Here is a 16,753-nt window from a genome sequence, read left to right as displayed (position 1 = left end):
GGCAAGGATGGAAACTATTGGCCTAACTCTTGGCACTGCTTCCCGTGAGCCAACCTTCATGGTGTGGATTTTCTCTTCCTCTTCCTCTCAGGTGTCAAGGCCCTTGAGAGTACCTCCCTCCTCTCTGAGCCAGGCCCCTCTCAGTGCTGTTTCTACTCACAACACTTCTGACACCAAATGTGTGGGATTTTCTTTTCCTACCACATCAACCAATTCTCCAACTCTCTGGACACCAACTGTGTGTTCTACAATTCAGTTCAAATCTGACTGTAGAGTCAGCACATCCCCCAAAGGTAAAGGGCTCAGTCCCGCAAGACTGCCCCCCCCCCATTTCAGAGGCCAATCCCAGATCCCAGGTTGCCCCCTGTACGTCTGACCAGCCAGCTGTAAATTAGAGTTCTTGTATCCCCTCCTCGGGTTCAATAATTTGCTAGCATGGCTCACGGAACTCAGGGACACCCTACTAATGTTTGCCAGTTTATCATAAATGATACTATAAAGGATACAAAGGAACAGCCAGATTGAAGAGGTTCATAGAGCGAGGTCTGGAAGATTCATAAGTGCATTCTGTTCCTGTGGAATTAGGGCTTGTCACCCTCTTGGCACATGGATGCTTTCACCAACCTGGATGCTCCCGTAACATTGTTATTTAAGGGCTTTTTTAATGGGAGGTTTCATCATGTAGGCATGATCAAATGACTCAATTTCTAGCTCCTTCCCAGAGTTTGGGAGGTGAGGCTGAAAGTTCCAAGCTCTTAGTCAAGATTAGGTCTTTCTGGCAACCAGTCCCCAACCTGAAGCTATCAGGGGAACCTGTGAGAGTTGCTTCATTAGAATAAATGGTGGTCCTGTCTCTCCTATCACCCACAAAATTCCAAGGGACTTAGGAGTCTCTGTGACATGAACTGGAACAAAGACCAAATGTTATCACAAAAAGATGCTCCTATTACTCTGTCACTCAGAAAATGACCAGGGTTTTTGGAGATCTTTGCCAGGAACTGGAGGAAAAGACCAAGTATGTATTTCTTGTTCTATCATAATATCCCACCTCACAGAGGGCTCCATGACTGCTGACCGGCCTTGGCGGCTGGAGCAGTAGAACGGCTGCCCCAGCCTCCCTGTGGCTACTGCAGAACTTGGGCGCACTTCCTGGCTCCCACCTGCTATTCCCCCTCGTGCTTCCTGGACAACCTTTTCTCTGTTCAGTCAGGCACTCTCCCACCATGTAGTTAGTCCTCGATGTAGCCTCCTGCTTTTCAGGGGCACCATTTATTTAAATCTCATTCTATCACTTCTTGGCATTTGTTATGGGAAGAACACATGCTCAGTCCAACACTTTGAGATGGAATGCTGTAAAAAACTGTATAACCTTCAAACTTCAAACCAGTAATTCCACTTATAGGAATTTATCCTAAGGAGGTAATTAAGAATAAAGCTTTAAGGGGCACCTGAATGGCTCAGTCAGTTGAGCGTCGAACTCTCAATTTCAGCTCCAGGTTGTGATCTCGTGGGTCATGAGATCGAGCCCCGCATCAGGCTCCATACTCATCGGGAAGTCTGCTTGAGATGCTCTCCCTCTCCCTTTGCCCCTCCCCTGCTCTCTCTCTCTCCCTCTCAAATAAATAAATAAATAAATAATAAAGCTTTAAATGTAAGGCTTTTCAACCACAGTGACATTTATTGTGAAAACAAATAACCAGCTAGAGGGGATTAAATAAATGATGACGGGGGCGCCTGGCTGACTCAGTCGTTACAGCATCCAGCTCTTGATCTTGGGGTCATGAGTTCAAGCCCCACTTAAAAAAAATTAAAAATAAATGGTGATACATCCATATGATGGCAGACTAAGTGGGTGAAAACTAATATGGCAGAATATTGAATTGCATGGAAAAATGTCATTGATGTATTATTAAGTAAAAGTTTCAGGTTACAAAATTATTTTAAAATCTCGTTTTTGTTAAAAGAAAAAAATACAACACCTGGGTGGCTCAGCCAAGTGTCTGAGTCTTGGTCTCAGGGTCATGAGTTCAAGCCCCATATCAGGCTCCACACCGGGCATGAAGCCTATATATATATATATATTTAAAATTTAAAAACCCCCCACACATGTTTTGGAAAGGGTAATTCCACATGGTGAGATTGTGGTGATGTATTTCTTCTTTGTGGCTTTTCCCCCACACTCTGAGGAATTGTTTGCAGCATCTGTCATGTGTAAGACTCCAGTACCATCCTCTGCTTCCTTCCCCAAGGTGCGCTGGAAGATGGACTGTCCTCCAATGGTGTGCCCCGATCTACAGCCCCAGGTGGACTCTCCAACCCAGACAAGAAGATGAGCAGTGGGACCCAGTGCCCGAATCCCCAGAGCCTCAACTCAGGCCCTCTGACCCAGAAACAGAATGGCCTCCGGAGCACGGAGGTAGGTCACAGCCACAGAACCCACTTGGTTCTGGAGAAGAGGGGAGAAGCTTGCTTCGGAACAGGGCCACGCTGAGCTGGTACCCAAGGAAGGAGCAGTGACGCCTCACCTTACGAAAGGGAGATTTTCCTATTCAACCCATGGGAAAACTGTTGCCAAGAAAATAGCACTCCCACCCCATCCCTGCCTCAAGGGTCGCTGTGTTTTGTTGAGTCAGCGGAAATGGGCCCTTGCTGTCTGCACTCTAAAGGAAGTGTGTGTTTGCTTAAATACAGCTTTGTTCCAGGCTCCCTTCAGCACAGCTCTCACCATCTTGACATTGAGGACTGTACTGGTCACAGAAACCAGTGTGGGGCCAGGCAGTGGGCAGGGCTCAGGGTTGTCAGGGAAGGAGAGAGAAAACTGGTGTGGTAGGAGTCAGGCTAGGCGTTTTTAACCTCACACCCTCCGCCCAGGTGGTCAGTGGGAGCGTCCCCAAGGGGGGCTGTCATTGCCAGATGTGGTGGTAGCATCACCCTCAAACTGTTAGGGTTGAAGAAGAGGTAAGGCTGCGGCACCAGAGGCCCAGAGGCCGGCGGGCCTCCTTTGCAGTCTTTCCTTTCTCCCAGAGCTGTTATGGGGAAGCGCTCCCGCTGCTGGCCCTAGCTCCTCCCCCGGGAAAGACTGCCCCTGGTTGGCCCACCAGGGGTCCGCCTCCTCCTTCCACTCCCTCCCCCACTTCCTCATCTGCACCAGCCCCGCCCCACCACCACCAAGGTCTACTGCTTCTCTGATGCTGATTTTCCAAACACATGTCCCCAACTCTCCCCTGTCAAAATTTACTGGTCTTGTCCCCTCAGGCCACTGCCACCTGTTTCCTGACGCTCCAGCTGGTTCTTTAATGATGGAATTCTTGCTCACTTGAGTGAGTTACCACCCTACCTTTCTAACCCTGGTTAGAAAACCTGTTGCAAATTCAGCTCTAACGCTTGTTAACTAAGTGGCCTGGCAGGGACCACTTAATCTCTCAGAGTCTCGGGCTCCTTATGCACACAATGGAAATAATAGCCCAGTGAGAGAACAGATGGGCCTGTTCTGTGTAAACAGAGAAGTGTTGTAAGTCAGGCAGTGGGGATTAGCAGGGGGTGGTTAGGCCCACAGCACCCAACAGGATGGAATCAAGCACTGACGTGGCTCTTCAGACTCGGAAGAAAGACATGGAGGGGGAGGGGATTGACTTGAACTTGAGGGTGACCCTCCTAGGGTCCTGGACTGCCTACTTGGCCTGTGCATGAGCTGGCCTTCTAGAGACCTAAGCATCATTGCCTCCCCCAAGGGTAGGCCCCACAGAGCTAGGCTCAAAACCTGGGAGACTGCTTTAGTGCAGGGCTTGACACGTATACCCGAGCCTCCTCCCCACGTGTGTGCCCCCCCTTCAAGTCAGGCTGGGTCGTGGGGGACAGAAAGCAGTTCTGCCTGGTGTGTGGCGTGATCCACACACACTGGCGTCCTGCCCCCCATCATTCGTCCCTTGAAAATTGTGCTCTGCGATTTGCAAAGTGCTTTTAGGTCTGCTGGGGCATTAAATCCTCCCAGGAGCACTGTAAAGTAAGCTTCGTCCCCAATTTATAGAAAAGGAAACTGATTCATTGGACTTAGGACATGAGTCGTCATGAGTCATTCATGTAAGTGCTGGAGGTGGGTACCAGGGACTGGAACTTGAAACAGGCAACTGTTATAAAGATGGAGCATAGAGACGTGGACAGACTTTTTTTTTTTTTTTTAATTTATTTGACAGAGAGAGATCACAAGTAGATGGAGAGGCAGGCAGAGAGAGAGAGAGAGAGGGAAGCGGGCTCCCTGCTGAGCAGAGAGCTCGATGCGGGACTCGATCCCAGGACCCTGAGATCATGACCTGAGCCGAAGGCAGCGGCTTAACCCACTGAGCCACCCAGGCACCCTGGACAGACTTTTTGACTGAAGAATAAGGTATTAGTCCTTTATGGCCACAGTAATGCTGCACACCAAAGCACACCAGCGTTCAGTGGCTTCGAACAATCTTATTTTTCCTGCCACAATCAGCTGTGAGTTGAGTGGCTAGGCCTGACTTCGGCACCAGGCTCCGCATGTAGTTCAGGCTGTTGCATGTATATTATTTTGGGAATCAGTCCAGAAAAGCAGCATCTCTGGGGCATATCTTCTCACGACTGTGGTAGAAACTCAAGAGGGCAAAACCAAACTACAGGAACACATTTCACGTCTCTGCTCATATCCTGCCAGCTAACCTCCTCTTGGCCCAAGCAGGTCACATGGACAAGCCCCCCATCAGGAGGGCAAGGAAGTCCTGACTGGAGAGACAGCAAAGGATTGATTAAGGACAGTCACGCTGTCTACCACATGGAACGTACATTCAGAAAAACGCCCAAGTCAGTCCTAAGCGCAATGAATCTTTACAAGGCGACACAATGAAATCTTTACAAGGCGGCACACCCACATAATCATTAGCCACATGAAGCCCAGAACACTTTCCATACCCCAGAAATGTCACTTGTGCCCCTCACCGTGGTGACTGGGACGTGTCAGTCACTGTCCACCTCTGCAGACTAACCACTCTTCTGACATCTAGTATTCTAGGCCAGTGTGGTTTGTTTTGTAGACGTTTATAGATGGTGTCACTTGGTGTGTGCTCTTTTGTGCTTGGCTGCTTGTGTCCAACGTCAGGCCAGTGAGACTCATCTGTGTGGTTGTGAGTTGCATAGATTTGCTCATTTTCATTGTTACGTCTGTTCCATTATGTGAATGTAACCTTATTCCCCCTGAAGGATGTTTGGGTCGTTTCTGGCCGGGCCATGGTGAACAATACAGCTGCTGACGTCCGTGGGCATGCCTGCTGGTGGACGTTCATTTCTTTTCAATATATTCCTAGGAGTAGAATTACTGGCTCATGGGATGGGGATATATGCGACTTTTAGAGATACTGACAAATTGTTTTCCGCGCTAACCAGCTTTACACGCTAACCAGCTGCGGATGAATTCCAGTTGTAGAACGTAAGAATTTAAAGCCAGGAAGTTGGGGCACCTGGGTGGCTCAGTCGGTTAAGCGACCAACTCTTGATTTTGGCTCAGGTAATGATCTCAGAGTCTTAGGATCGAGCCCCATGTCCGAGCTCAGTGGGGAGACTGCTTGTCCCACTCCTGTCCTCCCTTGCACATGCACTCTCTCTCTCTCTCTCTGTCTCTCAAATAAATACATATAATCTTTAAAAAAAAAAAATAAAGCCAATGAGTTGTGCTTAGTCTTTCTTAGGCCTGTGACAGCAGTCCCCCCCACACCCCAACACACACACACACACGGAGGACACCAACTCCTACCCTCCCTGGCCCAGTGGCAGGGGACATGAGGAGCTGTCCCACCAGTACAGCCCCAGGAGTGGTGGCCCCGTTGATCAGCCATCCACACAGGTGGTTTTCGCAGTCCAGTGAGTGATGGCTGCCTCGCAGCCACTTCCCAAACAAGATCAGGGAGCAGGTGCTTCGGTCCCAAGTGTTCGGACAGGTGCTGAAGTGCCTCAGTGATCTTTGTGTCCTGGGGTCTCACCAGCCACCAGGCGTCTTGTGTCCCCAGAAGCCATGGCACAGGTTTCCTATCCACAGTGGGCTTTACGAGCCAAGCTTACCTCTCCCTGAAGCTCCTGTCAGCAGAGCTATCTCGTCCCCACACAGCTCTCAGCGGTGAATCTGCTCAGGGAAAATCGTTTGCTTCCTAAACGCTCCAGGGCCTTCGACGGACCACCTCTTCCGCGCTGCCCGCCTGCACCCTGGGCTACAGCTTCCTGCATTTTCGGTGACCAGTGACCAGCTCGGGCAGTAGCCACTCTCCCCTTCCCTCCTCCTCTGCTCCCCCAAGACAACATCCTGCCGTTCCACAGCGCACTCCTGTGCCGCATCCAGCCCCGGGCTGATGGGCTTTGAGCATTTTATTTTTAAAAAATTTTATTTATTTATTTGACCCAAAGAGAGAGAGATTACAAGTAGGCAGAGAGGCAGGCAGAGAAAGAGAGGGGGGAAGCAGGCTCCCTGCTGAGCAGAGAGCCCAATGTGGGGCTCGATCCCAGGACCCTGAGGTCATGACCTGAGCTGAAGGCAGAGGCCTTAACCCACTGAGCCCCCCAGGAGCCCCTAGGCTTTGGGCATTTTTAAAGAGCTTTCTTTCTCCAGAAGAACCGTTCACGAAGCAGGCATCTCTAGGTACCTGTCTGCATCCCCATGGACAGAACAAGCCTGTGTGCCGAGGCAGTCCTTGTGAGGCCTGGAAAACGTTCTGCTCAGGTCCTATAAGCATTCCTTGGATGCGTTCGTGTCATGTTCTTCCCCGGAGTGCCATCGAGGTGCCAGGCAGGGTTCTGATGCCAAGGATCCGGGAGTGGAAAAGGAACACGTGTCCTGTGTGCTGAAGCGGCTGCCAGGTTTAGTGGGGGTGAGGCTGGGGCGTCAGATAATACAGGGTAAATGAACACAGGCTTCCCCGATTTGAGGTAGTGCTATTTATTTCAAGGAAATGAAAGGTCACATAGAGGGCATAGCAACTCCTCCCTTTCATAGAGACGCCTCCCCACAGTTTGGATTGCTTTCTGGAGGGTTCTGGGGACAGCTGAGGAATGGCTGTGAGCAGCAGCGTCTCCTGTTCTGAGCCCCTCTGCACCTCATGCCCCACCAGACAAACCATAGCTTCCTTCTTTCAGTTCCCTCGGCCCCTGTCTTCTGCTGGCCTGAACAGGTGCTAACTAGTGAAAGGAAGGTGACAATAACGATATTGTACAAACTGGAGCTGCCTCGATGGAGACGGTGTCTTGATTTCTCTGCTGTATCTTGATTTCCTCCAGTCACTTGGGGCCTTCCTGCAGCTCAGCACCTGAGCAATCCCTGCCTGGGTCTCCTCCCCACAGCCTCTTCCCTGAGCTTGACAAAAACCCAGGAGGCAGTCCTACAGCCACTGTTCTGTCTGGCTAATTTGTCATTCAGGAGTTCCAGGCTGCCTCCAGACCCTTGCTCTCCAATCTGAGTGTGCCGCTCCCTCAGCCCTAGGACTCCCTGTTTTTCTCCCCAGAACTAGAACAAGTGTTCAGCAGAGGTAGAAATGTGTGTGTGGATACAGCTCTGAGCAGGCGAGACTCAAGTGGGCGGCCGGCCTCCCGTGAGCCCGCCTGTCTTCGGAAGCTGCGTCATTGGGGGTGACTTTATTACTCTTGACCAAGTGGCCAGACTGTGCTTAAGAACGTCACCAATGTCCAGACCGAATCTCCAAGGAGGAGCTTCCTCGCTTGGCTCCCGAGACCCGGAAGGACGGTGAAGCCTCACAGGGATGGCCCTGGCCAAAGAGGGAGGCCTGATCCAGAAAGGAGGATGGGATAAGCCCAGAATTGCTCCTGGGTGGTTGGTGATAGGAGATATGTGAGAAGAGCATAACAAAACAAAATAAAGACACGGCAAAACAAAAACATGACGTTAAAAGACCTTTAGATAAATAGTGAGTCTTGGGGCGCCAAACAAAAGAAACCCGTGAGGAAAGCTAGAGAGGGAGACCTGTCTTTCGGAAGTGCTTTGATGCACATTGTAGTTTGAGCCTGGGAAAAGGAGACAGTGTAGCAATATAGGGCTGTGTGTGTGTGTGTGTGTGTGTGGTGATTTCCACTACCTTCATATATGCCACTGTCTGCTGCCTGCCACCTTACATACAGGAAGAATTGCAAGACTCGCTATTCATTTTTTTTTTTTCAGTTTTTTTTTTTTTTAAGATTTTATTTATTTATCTGACAGAGAGAGAGAGACAGTGAGAGAGGGAATACAAGCAGGGGAAACGAGAGGGAGAAGCAGGCTTGCGCCGATCAGGGAGCCCAGTCTGGGGCTCGATCCCAGGACACTGGGATCATGACCTGAGCTGAAGGCAGACATGTAAGGACTGAGCCACCCAGGCGCTCATTTTTTTTTTTTTTGTAAGATTTTATTTATTTATTTGACAGGGAGGAAGGGAGAGAGTAGCAGAGGGAGAGGGAGAAGCAGGCTCCCTGCTGAGCAGGAAGCCCCACATGGGACTCCATCCCAGGACCTGGGATCATGACCTGAGCTCAAGTTAGACACTTAGCCAGCTGAGCCACCCGGGCGCCCCAAGACTCACTATTTATCTAAAGGTCTGAAGAAACACCAATCCGATGAGAAGACTCTCAGGGCAGAGACCTCCTTATTCTTTATGCCCTTGCCCTCCGAGCCTGCTTCAGGGTTGTGAACCTAGTACACACTCACTCACTGCTTGGGACCTTCCTGACATCTCAGCATCGGAGAAATCCTAGACTGGGTCTCCTGGATCAATCGAGTGAGGCTGGCCTGGCACTTCACTAGGATTAGGAAGGCTTCCCACAGCACCGCTCCCTCCCCACCCACCTTCAGCGCCCATCATATGATTGATGACTCCTCTGTGGGATCCCCAGTGCTTTTCTCAAGCAGGTTCTGCTGCCTCCCCAGTGTTTGATCTATAATAGGTTCAAGTTGAAAAACAACAACTCCTTTTGGCACTCCCTACCAGATAGATCTAAACCCCTGCGCTGAGTAGGCTAAGTGAGTACAGGCGATAATGCTGCTGTGGGCACAGGATTTGCTCCAGGCTTGGTAAGTTCTGGAGAGTTTTGCCTGAGGCAGGACCTGACCCCTGCCTTTGGAGCCTAGCATCCTAGCCCTGGGTGAGGTTGCTATGATCAAATATTTCCTAATGACCTCAAACGAATGCCCTGAAGTAGCAGCAAATAAAATCACAGAATTTGGAAAGAGCTAGATGTTATTGTTTGTCTCCCTTTAATAGGGCTTGATTGAAAAGAAGAAAAATGTCTTGAGTTGCAGGTGACAAGGCTGTCTTTAATCTTTGGGGAAGAAGGAAGGGAAACTGATATTTTCAGGGGCCACTATGAGCCAGCCACACTGCACGTGGCATCATCTTTAGCCCTCACTCTAAGGGGAAGGCAGCATTTCCCACTCAGGAAAACAGGCTCAGAAAGGTTAGGTATTTGGCCAACATGACACAGGGAATAGTGATGTGGCTGTGTTAGACTTAAAACCCAGATCCGTCTGCCTCCAAAACCCATGTTCTTCCTTCCCATTACCAAAAACAAAACAGTGGAAAATTCAGAGTAAGCTTTGGCAGAGTTGTGGGAGGCTGGATGTGGGACCCGGGTCCACCGTCTTTACAGTTCAACTGCCTACATTGACATTGGGCAAGTTATGTTGGCTTGAGTGACTTCCACTGCCTCTTGGGAAAGAGAGGGCAGTACCACTTCTGGCTGTCTCTCAGGGATGGCATAAGAAACAGTCAACTGTAAGCATAATGTAAATACCGTAGGGAAGTTCTAGGGCAGGGCAGTGTAAACAGGTGTGCTATTCCCAGGACATTTTGTGTCGTCTTTATGCAGATTGCTTTCTTTTTTTTTTTTTTTTTTGAGATTTTACTTATTTATTTGACAGAGATCACAAGTAGGCAGAGAGGCAGGCAGAGAGAGAGAGGAAGCAGGCTCCGCGCTGAGCAGAGAGCCCAATGCAGGGCTCGATCCCAGGACCCTGAGATCATGACCTCAGCCAAAGGTCTTAACCCACTGAGGCTTAACACACTGAGCTACACAGGTGCCCCTGAAGATTTCTTTTCATACATGTGTTCATCAAGTTATTTGTTGGGTGTCTATTACGTGATAGGCACTAAATTACATTCTGGGGCTATATTCTGGTGAACACAACACACTGGGTCCCTACCTTCTGGAAGTTTATAATCTGTTGAGGATGTAGAAAATATGCAAGTAAACAAGCATATATATAATCCAAACCATGGTTAAGGCCTGGAAGGAAGTAAGGAATACTGGGAGAGAGAAATCATTAGCTGTGGTTACCCCTGGGGAAAGCACAGAGCATGGGAACAATGTTACTTTTCATTGTGCCTTCTCTACTCCTTGAATTTCTTTTACCATAATCATGTATTGGTTTTATAAATAAAAACACAGTTGTAGAAAAATTGATGTCTGCTAAATCATAATCTCAGTAAGCTTTGCTTTTCTTCGTTGGTGTGAGGAACTGTGAAAAGGTTCAGGTGATCCCGTGTTAGGTATAGATATATTTGTGGGGTCAAAGTAAAGTTGAGAACATCTGTATTCCCATTTTGGGGGAGGCATGAGAATCAGTGAACAGACACAGCTGCACCCCCAAGTCCAGGTGCCCCTGGAAAAGCCATGGCTACCCCCACTTCCTCAGAGAACGAGCTGGGTCTTCAACTTCTAAACCCCATGAGAAATAGGTTCGGGGCGCCTGGGTGGCTCAGAGGGTTAAGCCTCTGCCTTCAGCTCAAGTCATGATCTCAGGGTCCTGGGATCAAGCTCCCCAATCTCTCTGCTCTTTGCTCAGCGGGGAGCCTGCTCTCCCCCTCCCCTCCGCCCCGCCCCGCCTGCCTGCCTCTCTGCCTACTTGTGATCTCTCTCTCTCTCTCTCTGTGTCAAATAAATAAATAATCTTTTAAAAAAGAAAGAAAGAAAGAAAGAAAGAAAGAAAGAAAGAAAGAAAGAAAGAAAGAGGTTCATCCGGGTTCAAGGCTGCCAGGAAGTTATCAGTCAGTCTGGTTACCCTTGAGAAATGGCAGCTGATAAATTACTTTTAATTAAAAAGGCAATATCAAGAGAGCCCAAATCCATGATTCACAGAGTTCTAAACCTACAGAAATGAAAATGAGGCAGAGGGAAGAATAGAAAAGCTGTAAAGCTGAGTGAGAAACAAGAGGGAGCCCATTAACAAGAATCAGTGGTGATAAAACTCAGAAAGCAAGAATTTTAGAAGTGGAATAAGGACTGATGGGCAGAGAGCCACAGAGGGAAAAGGTGCCAAATAGGTTTCTCTCCTCACTGAGCTGCGAACCAGAAGATTTTTTTTTTAAGCCAGTAATTGCAAATGGGACGTGTTTTCTTTTTCTGTAGTTAAATAAAGGGAATGGGATGTGAAATAAAAAGGTTTGGCTGGCTGAGAAGCCCCTCAGAGGGGAAAATGCCTCTTCTACACACTGCCTGAGGAACCAAATGGGATAATAATAGTTCCTCGTATCCAGATAGTTCTTCTCTTGTAGGAGGGCAATGCAGCTTCTCAAGAGGGCTTCTAGAGAAGATAATCTGGCATTGTAGTTCTCTTTCTCCCTCTCATTTGGGCTTGAAGTCTGATATTTCCGGGGCGCCTGGGTGGCTCAGTCAGTTAAATGGCTGCCTTCGGCTCAGGTCATGATCCCGGGGTCCTGGGATCGAGCCCTGCATCAGGCTCCCTGCTCAGGGGGGAGCCTGCTTCTCCCTCTCCCTCTGCCTCCCGCTCTGCCTACTTGTGCTCTCTATCCCTCTGTCAAATTAATAAATAAAACCTTAAAAAAAAAAGAGAGAAAGGGAAAGAAAAGAAAAGAAAAGAAAAGAAAAGAAAAGAAAAGAAAAGAAAAGAAAGAAGTCAATCTGAGATTTCCAAGTTGTAACTGGATTCCGGCGATGACCGACCCCGAGAGGGTCTGCGCTGCTGTGCGTGGGAGATTGACTTTCTGCAGATGCTTCCGACTTGAAAGGTGCTCTTTCCCAAAGCACTTCCAGGAGAACGCCTTGTTGTTCTGTTTAACTGGATAGGGTTCATACAGCGTAATTCTTGGAAAGGGGACTCATTTATGGCTTAGAGCCTGGACCCGTCATTGGAGTACAGAACTCCGGCGGCCCTTTCTCCACACGCGGGCCCCGCAGGCTTACGGTCGGTGTTGTTCAGAAGGAGCAGGAGCGAGAGCCATAGTTCCGGTAGAATAAGGTGATTTCCAGTTGAAATTCAGAATGTTCAACATCATCACTTTGCAAATAAAATTAATGCCAGCTCTAACTGGGCTGACCAACTGTGCTAGTTTGCGGGGACCTGAGCGGGTTCCCAGGATGGAGAACTTCCAGTTTTAAAACAGGCCAATCTTGGGCCAACTGGGAAAAGTTGGTCACCTCATTAATGTGGACTGATGTGCTTAATTCTCTCAAAAAGCCCCACAAAGAATCAGGCATTATTGCCCCATGTTTCAGGTAAGGGAACTGAGACTCAGAGGGTAAAGCAACATGTCTCACAGCAGCTAATTGGTGACAGAGCCTTGCCCTGAGTGTCCCTCTGTGGGCCCCAAAGCTTGCGCCCTAAATGCCGCCACCAGAGGGGCTTGGGATATAGGGACTTAAGAAACTGCCAAAAGAAAAAACAGAAATTACCCCCCTTGTGCTTGAGATTAAAGCCATACATATCCTGTGGCTGTTCTGGGAACAACTCTTTTGTAGCTTTGGACCCTCAAACGGGCAAGGAAATGAAGAATCAGCCAACTATTGAATTTTTTGCTTATATTTTTAAGCTTAGAAAAGCAGACTAAAATATAGAGCAGAGCATTTTCTGTGTATAATCTTTAACAACCTTTTGTGAAGTCTTGCCAGTAACTCTAAAGAAAAGCAGTTACACTATTTGGAAAGTTTACATTTCCATCCTGGAGAGCTCTCGTACTGCCTACCGGTTTGAGGGGAAAGTTGCTGTCGAATAAAGCCTCTGTGTCTCCATGCCGGGTCCACCATGCTGGTGCAGCAACGCCCGAAATGCAAAGCGGATGGAAATGGCCTCATAATTGTCGCACTTTTCTTTAGAAGACAGCCTTGGTTGTGGGATTTCAGGAGTTCTCTGCTTTTAGGGAAAAAGAGACCCATCAAAGTCACCGCTTGCCCTGGTGCCAGTTCAGTCCTGGAAGAGCTGAGAAGACTAAATCCTTAAAACGGCATGGACTTCTGGTTGCTCAAACAAGGGCACTTTGGCAAATGCGGTGTGCCCGTTCATTCATTCATCCACTAGTTCAACCAAACTCCAGTGGAGAGAGCCTGCTCCATCAGACGCTGCTGGGCCCTGGGATCATAAGAGGAGAACAGTGAAGTCCTAGCTCTAGACATCAACGGAAAGGACTGAAATTGCAAGTAGTCAAAATTATCCCTTAAATGCCCCACAGATCACCCATAAATTACTCTTAGGTCAGGTTCCCTAGAAGCGGAGCCTGAGAAGAGGATTCTTGGGCAAACCATTGATGGAACGAGACGTCTCAGGTGAAGCTCGTATGGTAGTCAGGGAAGCAGGAGGGGCAGAGGACCCAGGTCAGCAAATGCGTGAGCTCGGCTGAATCCCACAGGGGGTCTGATCCCACGGGGGTTCTGGAGCATGAAGATGTCCTAGATTTATATCCCTTCAAAGCAAAATGGCCAGTCTTTTGTATCCCTGACTATCAGACATTGGCTTTGGGCTGCCTCCAGGAATCAGGGTGTGACCTCTGTCGCATTTCTGGGCCAGGTGGCTCCAGTCAGATGAAGGCAATTCTCAAAACCGGGTGCTACCCATACTCACAGCAGTTGGGGGATGGATGCCCCAGGCATATAAAGAGAATCTGGAGGGGGCATCACCAGCACCTAGCACCTGCTACACAGCATTCGTGTGACAGGTTACAAACTACATATCACTTAGTAAATCAAACAGGCCAGTTTCTTTTTCTTCAGTGGCCCCGAAGTCCATCCATGTCTTTGGATGCATTATGGATAAAGTAGTTGGCTTGAATCAGGGGCCATATTATATTAAGAATGTGCATCTATCCATACTCACGCCCAGTATGGGGAGATGTTCCCTCAGGTGTGACATTGAAGTGTCATTATATAAAATGCTCATTGGGCATCAGCCCCTGTGGAGAGGAAGGATGGAAGTGGGAGTGGCCAAGGGACAAGGTGAGCCAGCCGGATGCAGCTGAGCAGCGGCTGACCCCACCCCATGGGGAACTCTAGAGCCCAGTGGCCTGTCAGAGCTGGTCTGCTTTGTGCCAAAAGGGCCAGATGTTTGTACCCTCACATTGGGCCACCATGGTAAGTGCAGGACCCGGGGTGAGGTGGCTTTCTGCAGCTGAGCACCCCACGGGGACATCCGGAAGGGATTTACTGACTGCACTCCCAGGAGTTAGGCAGCAGGTCCCCGTGGCTGGGGACTGGGCAGCACCCATCTCTGTCTCTCCCCTGTGGAGACAACTCCCATGACCCTCTCATGCTCACTCCAAGCATACAGTTGAGCAGAAGGGGCACAAAATCACTCCCCACTGGTTGAAGTTTACTCTTGAGGTGGGACACATGTAGTTGAAGAACCTACAGTTTAGTCCATGCTTTAGTATTTAATATGAACACCGGACTGTTATCATTGGCTTATCTTCACTTTGAAGTGGATAATCTGTCTTACTTTTTACTTACTAAATCTTTTTGTGGTCATTTTTTTTTTTTTTTTTTTTTTTTTTACTGACAGGCATTATGCTGAGTACTTTAATGCATGACCTTATTTAATCCTTACAATAATCTGGTGAGGTGGGTACTATTATTATTCCCTATTTTACAGATGAGAAAACTGAGGGTTAGGTTAGAAAAAACTTGCTCCTGGTGAAATTGTCTAGTCAGTATTTGAACCACAAAGTCTTGCTCCAAAGCTGCACGCCTTTACTGCTTTACTAACGCAAACTGTGGAACCTTCCACACTACCCTTGGACGGACCTTCGCCAATCAGAGCAATTCATTCATTGGACAGTGTTTTACTGAGCATGCCTGATGCTAGGCTCTGTGCTAGGTCAGCATTAGAGTTGCAACAGAGAAAGCTTTGAAAAGGAGTTACATGCTTGTGTTCGAGCGGGTTTTTCTTCCTGCCTCTGTTTGTGTGTGTGTGTGTGTGTGTGTGTGGTGTGTGTGTGTGTGTGTGTGTGTGTACGTTACAATCTCAAGAGACAAATGCAAATTTGAGTATTTTCTACTAACTCAGTTCATGACGTTAAACTTTTTAACAGGCTAAAAGAGACGCTAAGCGAATGTCTGCAAAAGAAGTCACCATTAACGTTCCAGACAGCATCCGACAGGTGGACAGAAACCGAAGAATGGCGAAGAACTGCGTTAACTAGCAGGGCAGACGGACTTCTCTGTGCCCTCCACGTGTTGGACCCCACCAAGGAGACTCGAAGAAGTGGGTGGCCCTTGCTGGATGTGAAGAACGCTGCTGCCTTGAGAGACTGTACTTGGCAGCCCAGTGCCTACCTGGGCTTCGGGGACATTCCCAGCCTCCCACTTACCACGTAGCTGTGTCAGCACAGCACTTGAATAGGGTACCAAGCTGCAAGTTTGCCAAGTGCGGTTTGCCTCTTTGCAGCTCCTGAGTGTGGTTTGCTGTAAAAGTGGTGAGTGCAGCCACGGGGGGCGGCTGAAACAAAGTAAGAATAGGTTCCCTGGTGAGAGATGCTCCCGTGGGTTCTGAGCGCTCCTGCCTGGGCTCATGCGCACTGTTTCGGGTCAGCTCATTCTTTCGTTCTTTCTTCCTTTCTGAATACTGCCATCAGAGTACTGAATACTGCGTTCACTTAAAAGTTGTCTTTCAGGCTCTCTTCCTCGGCGCTGCCTGCAGAGGTGGCAGCCATTTGTTACTGGGCATCATGGCTGCCCTCAGACCTTTGGTGAAGCCCAAGATCGTTAAAAAGAGGACCAAGAAGTTCATCCGGCACCAGTCAGACCAGTATGTCAAAATTAAGCGCAACTGGCGGAAGCCGAGAGGCATTGACAATAGGGTGTGCAGAAGATTCAAGGGCCAGATCTTGATGCCCAACATTGGTTACGGGAGCAACAAGAAGACAAAGCACATGTTGCCCAGTGGCTTCAGGAAGTTCCTAGTGCACAATGTCAAGGAGCTTGAAGTGCTGCTGATGTGCAACAAATCTTACTGTGCAGAGATTGCTCACAACGTCTCCTCCAAGAACCACAAAGCTATTGTGGAAAGAGCAGCCCAGCTGCCAATCAGAGTCACCAATCCCAACGCCAGGCTGCGCAGTGAAGAAAATGAATAGACAGCTTGTTGTGCACGTCATATTTCTGTTAATAAAACCATAAAACTACAAAAAAAAAAAAAGTTGTCTTTCACTTGACTGCAAACCCAGATATAGGAGAAATCGAGACGCAGGAAGACTCCCAGATCTTGTTTCCTTAGCTCAGTAGGAGACAGATGCAGATCCCATTTCACACCAGCTAACCCCCACCAACACCCACAGCGTGTTTCAGGAGCTCTCTCCACGAGGCAGTCGCACTCATTCTTCATCAGCCTTCCATGTCCCCCCCCCCCATCCCAATGTCCACATCAGCCTCCATACTGCAGTATCACTGTCACCATGGTCGACGCACCCAACCTAGGACGCTCCAAGGGCTCAGCCACACGCTGCACATGCAGAGTTTTCCAGGTCCCTCTGTGCTCTTCCGGGTT

General features: G+C 48.9%; 2 protein-coding genes across 3 annotated transcripts in view; both read left to right on the top strand.

Moving 5' to 3' along the window:
• The window catches only part of BAALC (BAALC binder of MAP3K1 and KLF4), an 84,334-nt gene extending 68,362 nt beyond the window's left edge, over nt 1-15,972 (top strand). Inside the window, exons 2-3 of one of the 2 annotated variants that reach the window (XM_047727310.1) lie at nt 2,250-2,416; nt 15,300-15,972. In XM_047727310.1, the coding sequence (XP_047583266.1) occupies nt 2,250-2,416; nt 15,300-15,410 (278 nt within the window). In that variant the 3' untranslated portion in view covers nt 15,411-15,972. Of the gene's footprint in view, nt 1-2,249; nt 2,417-15,299 lie in introns of those variants that run through there. The other variant, XM_047727311.1, reaches the window with a different exon arrangement.
• LOC125098464 (60S ribosomal protein L32-like) lies at nt 15,921-16,405 on the top strand. Its single transcript, XM_047727313.1, has one exon. It carries the CDS (start codon nt 15,936-15,938, stop codon nt 16,341-16,343), a length of 408 nt encoding a protein of 135 aa, XP_047583269.1. The 5' UTR covers nt 15,921-15,935; the 3' UTR covers nt 16,344-16,405.
• Nucleotides 16,406-16,753: the final 348 nt, after the last annotated feature.

This window comes from Lutra lutra, chromosome 4, assembly GCF_902655055.1.
Source record: "Lutra lutra chromosome 4, mLutLut1.2, whole genome shotgun sequence".
Classification (NCBI taxonomy): Eukaryota; Metazoa; Chordata; class Mammalia; order Carnivora; family Mustelidae; genus Lutra; species Lutra lutra.
Note: the sequence above shows the minus strand (reverse complement) of the source record. Positions and strands in the feature narration are given on the sequence as shown.